The sequence below is a fragment of the Caretta caretta genome, chromosome 14, assembly GCF_965140235.1.
Source record: "Caretta caretta isolate rCarCar2 chromosome 14, rCarCar1.hap1, whole genome shotgun sequence".
Classification (NCBI taxonomy): Eukaryota; Metazoa; Chordata; order Testudines; family Cheloniidae; genus Caretta; species Caretta caretta.
The window spans coordinates 34,784,102-34,791,573 of NC_134219.1; the positions used below are offsets into that span (position 1 = coordinate 34,784,102).

Genomic DNA, 7,472 nt, shown 5'->3' on the forward strand with positions numbered 1-7,472 from the left:
TTAGCAATTCACATTTGGGCCCCCATCCTGAGATCCTAACTCAAGTACTAAATTATATTATTTTGAGTCGTCCACTTGACTCTAACGGGACTACTCACACTAGAAAAAAAGCTTGTGCATAAAGCGTGTGGAGGATCAAGACCTTAGTGACACTGAATCTGCACTCAGAAGTTTGTCCTAAGTTTAAATTTGTAGCAACTCCAGAATTTTCATTATCTGTGATGTATGACTGGTTGGCCAACTCACACGACATTGTGTCTGTTTCCTGGTTCAATAGCTGAAAAATTATTAAACAGCAGACTAAAGAACAACAGGCAGGAAATAAAGAATGATGAACAACCACGGTGGATTTTTTTTTTTAATTAGTGAAGAATTTCAAAAAATCAAACTTATTTCCCTTTTTAAGGGTTCTAAGTTTGGGGATCCTACATGTTGGTAAATGGAAACAAGTCAATAACGTTTTTTAGAAAGTTTTCTGTTTAAATGTTGTCGAAAATTGAAATGAAAAATTTAATTAAAAAAAAGAAAACAAAAATTCACTAAATCAACAGTTCTTTACAAACAATTTCGTTTTTGAAAATGGTCATTTTTCAACAAAAAGGAATTACAAGGGAGAAAGAAGTTCAATTAATGGTGATCAATATGTTTTCACAGAATGTTTTTTATCAAATGAACTTAATTTAACTGTGACATTTCTGATTGATAAAGGCAATGGTGTTTATGTAATAGACTTGCATTTTTCTAAAGGTTTGATTCAGGGTAACATCACATTATTTAAAAAAAATAACACTACACAAAAACAACAGTGAATTGATTAAAAACTGGCTAACTGATAGTTCTCAAAACATAACTGTTCATAGAATCATAAAATATCAGAGTTGGAAGGGACCTCTGTAGGTCATCTAGTCCAACCCCCTGCCCAGAGCAGGACCAATCCCCAACTAAATCATCCCAGCCAGGGCTTTGTCAAGCCTGACCTTAAAAACTTCTAAGGAAGGGGATTCCACCACCTCCCTAGGTAACGCATTCCAGTGTTTCACCACCCTCCTAGTGAAAAAGTTTTTCCTAATATCCAACCTAAATCTCCCCCACTGAAACTTGAGACCATTACTTCTTGTCCTGTCATCTGCTATCACTGAGCATAGTCTAGATCCATCCTCTTTAGATCCACCTTTCAGGTAGTTAAAAGCAGCTATCAAATGCCCCTTCACTCTTCTCTTCCGTAGACTAAACAATCCCAGTTCCCTCAGCCTCTCCTCATAACTCATGTGTTCCAGCCCCCTAATCATTTTTGTTGCCCTTCGCTGGACTCTCTCCAGTTTTTCCACATCCGTCTTGTAGTGGGGGGCCCAAAACTGGACACAGTACTCCAGATGAGGCCTCACCAATGTCGAATAGAGGGGAACGATCACGTCCCTCGATCTGCTGGCCATGCCCCTCCTTATACACCCCAAAATGCCATTGGCCTTCTTGGCAACAAGGGCACACTGTTGACTCATATCCAGCTTCTCGTCCACTGTCACCCCTAGGTCCTTCTCTGCAGTACTGCTGCCGAGCCATTCGGTCCCTAGTCTGTAGCGGTGCATGGGATTCTTCCGTCCTAAGTGCAGGACTCCGCACTTGTCCTTGTTGAACCTCATCAGATTTCTTTTGGCCCAACCCTCCAATTTGTCTATGTCCCTCTGTATCCTATCCCTACCCTCCAGCGTATCTACCACTCCTCCCAGTTTAGTGTCATCATCTGTTGGTGGGAACTATTGATTTTAATGGGTGATAGACACCTAGATGCTTTTGAGAATCCCACTAGGTTCCTAAATACCTTTACATATCTTGCCCTTGATGCTGGACTTATTTGTATTTTTGTATATTTGTATCGAGACCAGTCTTATCATCAAAGTGTAAATAAACTTTAACTTTTACCTTTGTATCCCCCTATCTTTTGGAAAGTGTTTTACTTATTAAGGCTGGGGATTTCAAAGGAGTGTAAAGACATAGGCTGGGTTTACCAAAGGAACCTGAGAGAGTTTCAATAGAATTTTTGCACCTATGTCCCTTTGGCCTCTTTGGAAGTCCCAGCCCTAATTGGAGCTGGTTGGAATTTTCATTGTAGAGGAAATTACAATATTTTGAAATTGGTTTTTATCCCAAATCTGGATGAAAATTTAAAACCTGCTGATACAGACTAATACGGCTACCACTCTGAAACTTGTATTTAGCTGTGACACCTTTCCCAGACCTGAAGAAGAGCTCTGTGTAAGCTTGGAAATTTGTCTCTCCCAACAACAGAAATTGGGCCAATACAAGATGTTACTTCACCCAATGCTCGGAAAACCCCATCAAGGAGATGAGATACGGGCACGCCCAATAAAGGAGAAAACACTGGCAACACTGTCTACCCAAACACTCAGCATCTCCCCAGGCAGAGGAACCAGAATGGAGATGGGGGTGGAGGGGCAGGGGGCCATGGCCCCATCACTTTTAAAAGTGGGAGGGGTATGTTCTCCCACTTTTTACTGGCCTTAAGGGTGAGCGATGGTGGGGAGGGGACAGAGAGGAGCAAGCGTGGGGAAGGGCCTTGGGGGGAAGAGGCGGCACGAGGGTGGGGCCTCGGGGGAAGAGGCTGTGTGGGGGTGGGGCCTTGGTTCAGGTGTCGGTGGCCCCCCCACTTCTAGGGAGCTTCCAGCGCTCCTGTTCCCAGGCACTCCCACCTCATAAAGAAACAAATCAATCCACCAGTAAAAAAAAAACAAAAAACCCCTAAAATAAAATTTAAAAAATCTGAGAAAGAAGCAAGAACCAAACAACTGCACTGATACCACAATCATATCTTTTACCCTGAGGGGAAGAACAAAAAAAGGAATGGAGTCTCTGGCTCCTCAGGGTCTACTAGGGGCTTTGCTATGGCTCCTGATTTTATGTGGAAGGTGCTCAGATAGCATGGTGATGGGTGACAGTGTGGAATCCTACGATAGATAGATAGATTAGATTAGATAGAACGAACTCCTGCAAGTCCTTCTTACATGGGATTATGGCTGGCACCTGACACAGGGTAGGACTCTGCACTTAAATAGGTCCCCTGTCTCTTTGTCATGTGCTAAAATTAAGACTTCCAGACCCACCAGTCATGCTCCCCCCTCCCCCCCCCACCCATCACTTCCAGACTCCCTATACAGCAAAAGACTTGTTCCATGCAGCAGGGCCTGTAGGTGAAAGGCAACAAAAATCAAAGGACCCAGACTTCAGTCTTGATTTCTCTGAGTGATTTCTCTTCTTTCTTCAGCAAAGTAACATGCACCTTTCTCAGGTAGGAGAGCTGCCATGAACAAAGAGCGATAGACGGCTATTGAGCAAGCCAAGGCTTCTGAAGTCACCATGTCAATATTTTACCCAGACAGCAAAACACAGAGTTCATGATCTGATGCTGCCATATCCCACTCTGTCACACCAGCAAATAGAAACCCAAAAGCCATCATACCCCAAGCAAAGTTTTGACCCCCAAAAAGGAGAGGAACCAGAGACTACGTGAAGTCCACTGGGTACTTAATAATGGCTACTGATTTTATGTGGAAGGGACTCAGATAACATGGTGAGGGGTGGCAGTATAAAAACATGAGATAGATAGACTTTCATCTTACTTATACTGGTATAAACCTGGAAGAACTCCACTGACTGAGTGGAGTTAGTGTGGATTTACCACTATACAGACAGCATTTTGCATAAAAAAATCACACACCATATTCTTATGGGGACAATAATGTCATCAGTTGATTGTATTTGTAAAAAAAACCAGATAAAACCATGTTCATCAGAGAAACGCAGACATTTTATTCTAGTTGAATAACCTCCACCCAGTCAGTTTCCTCAGGGAAGCTTTGATTTCCTTGTTCCTTATGCTGTAGATGATCGGATTCATCACTGGCGGCAGCACGGAATAGAGAACAGCCACCACGAGATCCAGAGCTGACGGAGAGCTGGAGATGGGTTTCATGTAGGCAAAGACACCAGTGGAAAGAAACATGGAAATTACAATGAGGTGAGGAAGGCATGTGGAGAAGGTTTTATGTCGGCCCTGCTCAGAGGGGATTCTCAATACCGTGGTCAAGATCTGAACATATGTCACAATTATAAAAACAAAGCAACTTAGGGTTAAACACACACCAAATGCAATAACCCCAACTTCATTGAAGTATGAGTTAGAGCAGGCGAGCTTGAATAGCTGGGGGATTTCACAGAAGAACTGATCCACCATGTTGCCTCCACAGAAGGTTATCGAAAACGTGTTCCCGGTATGCAATGAAGAATAGAGGATTACACTGATCCAGGCAATGGCTGCCATTTGGACACAAGCTCTCCTGTTCATTATAGTCTCATAGTGCAGTGGTTTGCAGATGGCGACGTATCGATCATACGCCATGATGGTGAGTAAGGCGAAGTCGGCTACAACAAAGAAGATGAAGAAAAAGACTTGAGCGACACATCCAGAATAGGAAATGGACCTGGTGTTCATAAGGGAATTGGCCATAGATTTGGGGATGGTGACAGAGATGGAGCCGAGGTCTAGGAAGGACAAACTCATCAGGAAGAAGTACATGGGGGTGTGAAGGTGGTGGTCAAGAGCTATGGCTGTGATGATGAGAAGATTCCCTGTCAGGGCTGCCAGATAAAGCACTAGAAACACAATGAAGTGCAAAATCTGCAGCTCTCGAACATCAGAGAATCCCAGGAGAAGGAAGTCGGTCACGGTGGTTCGGTTGGACATTTTCTTTCTTAGTTCATCGTGTGATGGCTGTGGAGGGAAGGACAAGAGCAATGGTCAAGGTTATAGTGAGAGAGGGAATGACTCTGATTCCCCTCTCCATGATATCTCATGGTGTGAATGTCAAAGGTGCACAGCACTTGTCACTTCCATTGTCTGGAGTAGTGAGGGCTCCTCACCGCTCACAACCAGGGCACTACTCTGGTGCATTATCACGGGAGTGTAAATTGGCATCGCTCCCTTAAAGTCACTGGAGCTGGGTCAGTTTACACCATCTGAGGATCTGGCCCAAGATGTGGCTTGATCAAATGCAGGATGAAAGATGGAACAAAGTACAATCCAAATCCAACAATCTGAGCCAAAATTATGCCCCTATTGCTACAGACAGCAGGCTCACAACTTGGCCAACTCAACTAAAATACTGAAATGCCAGCACAGTCTGATTCCCACTTAACTGAGAAATACAGCACAAAATCACCCAGCTTCCCGCATGGCAGCTTTTCTGTGATGATTCCACCCCAACATCCCACATACCGCCTGATGCCTACTTACACAATGATTTACGGCACCAGATTGCTGGGTGATGATGGGCTGATCGCATCGCTCAGTTGCTGCTGGGTTGTGTGGTTCCCCCCTGTGACTTTATTTCTGTACTGTGTGAGTCAGGAGACTTCGGTTCTCGTCTTGCCTCTGTCACTTTGTGACCATGGAGCAGTCACTGCTGCCTCTCTTTCCTCCCCTTCCCTTTGTCTGTCTCGTGTACTTTGAATGTGAACTCTTTTGGGGATGGATTGTGTCTTCCTGTGTACATGTTCTGTGCACATGTTGACAGCATTTTTGCTTAGCAGGCAGCAGTGTGGGACAGAGGCTATGATGGTAGAAGTGGAGATCTGGGTTCTAGTTCCATCAACCTCCTGCCTGTCCTTGGGTAGGATAAAGAAAGACAGCCTTTGTCTGGAAGCTTCGACTCTCAGGGCTTTAGTTTAGAGAGGTTAGTATGTTTAAAACACATTCTCTGGGCTACCAACTTTGCTACTTACTCAGTTTTACCACCCTGCAGCTACCCCTTTGAAACAGACAAACACGTTTGCAATAGAGGGAATGGGGTTGGAAATTATGGTGTTATTGGACAATATTCATGTTCCCCACTCTGGCAAAAAGCTAAGTTTCCAGGTAGGAGTAGTCAGACAATTTCTACTTTATTTCAAAGAAAAATTCAGTTTTCATTTGAATATATTTTCATGGAAAATCTCTGATATCCATAACAATGAAAACTTGTTTTCATTATGCCTAAAAATTTTCAGGTTCCAACAGTTTTCGGCTGAAACTGTTTAGTTCTCACAACCTCAATGAAAAGTCAATTTTTTCTGGTGGAAAAAAAAATCTGATCATCTCTAGATATCTGCATAATTTGTTAGTAAAAGTCTTCAAGAGTTCTAATTGCAATTCATATTTCTGATATTAAATTTGCCCCATATATTAATACTCTAACATATTTAATTGAAATAGAAAACTTACTTTGTTGGTCTTTATTCCAATTTGCGATGCATTTGATCCGACTCTGTTAGATAGATAATGACCAATGATTCCTATCTACCTATTCACCCACTGCCAGGATTGTTTGGTTCTCTCTCTCTCATGCCCCCATCACTGTCGTATCCACCAGCTGTTGTCGCATCCCTTCGCTGGATGTCCTGAGTTGCAGGGGTCTCTCTGCAGTTCCTAGCACAGATGGGCGCTCCCTGCTTCCCTCCTAGGGCAGGCTTGGGTGAAAGGTGATGGACTAAATGGGATCAGGGACTGAAAGACACTCCCAGCTCTCGAGCTGATCCTGGTTTGTGCCAGCTTCAAATAAGGTCACAGCCCAAGATATCCCTGCTCTGGGGGTAAATAGCTGAATCTGGTCTCCAGGGCTGTGAGCCCAGCTCTGCTCTCACCTCAGGAGCAAAGCATCCTGACAACCTGCCCTAGTTGACCCTAACTCCCCAGAGGGGGAACAGCACCTGCCCTGCATCTCACATGATGACAGCATCTCTTGAAGGACCTTTAGCTAAAAACAAGGCAGGGCTGGATCACAAAGGGGGTCCCCACAGGATGGCAAAATAAAACAGATATTTGTAGCACAGACATGGGATCTACAATAGCTAAGAGCCTCTTGGCACCAGAGTCTCAGTTGGCCTGGAATAGCCTGTTCCTTCATTAACTCCACATAGTCACCTCTAGGGGAGCAGAGATGTTTTTCTCCTGCATTGCACCAGCAGCTCTTGGGATGCAGCCACCAGAGGAACCCACAGTTCAGGCTGCCCTGGCTGCTTGAGTTCTTCACTAAGAGACAAACACTAAAAACTAAGGACCAGGTCCTGGGCTGGTGTAAGTTGATACACTTCCACTGACTTCAGAGTAGTGAGGGCTATTTACACCACTTGGGGATCTGACTCATTGACTTCCAGGGAGCTACATCCATTTACACCAGCTGGGGATCTGGCCCATGACGCAGTTTCCAACCCATATCCTTTGCCTGTGAAACTGAACCAAAGAAGAGTCAAACATTCGTAACCAGTCTCCTCTTTCCTAGCTCTTTGTCCACTGGGATTAATTACAAGTATAACTTGTAAGGGTGACAGAGTGATTCATTCCCACTTGGGACAGAACTGGGGACAGTGTTGTGGAGATTTTCTGCATCTGATCTTCAACTTTTATTGGGATGAATAGCCCA

General features: G+C 44.1%; 1 protein-coding gene across 1 annotated transcript; it reads right to left on the minus strand.

Moving 5' to 3' along the window:
* Positions 1-3,829: 3,829 nt before the first annotated feature.
* LOC142068918 (olfactory receptor 14A16-like) lies at positions 3,830-4,759 on the minus strand. Its single transcript, XM_075119036.1, has one exon. The coding sequence runs from the start codon at positions 4,757-4,759 to the stop codon at positions 3,830-3,832; it is 930 nt and encodes a 309-aa protein (XP_074975137.1).
* Positions 4,760-7,472: the final 2,713 nt, after the last annotated feature.

Excerpts from the sequence above, each read along its gene's own strand:
- LOC142068918 (XM_075119036.1), bottom strand. The coding sequence starts at position 4,759 with ATGTCCAACCGAACCACCGTGACCGACTTCCTTCTCCTGGGATTCTCT.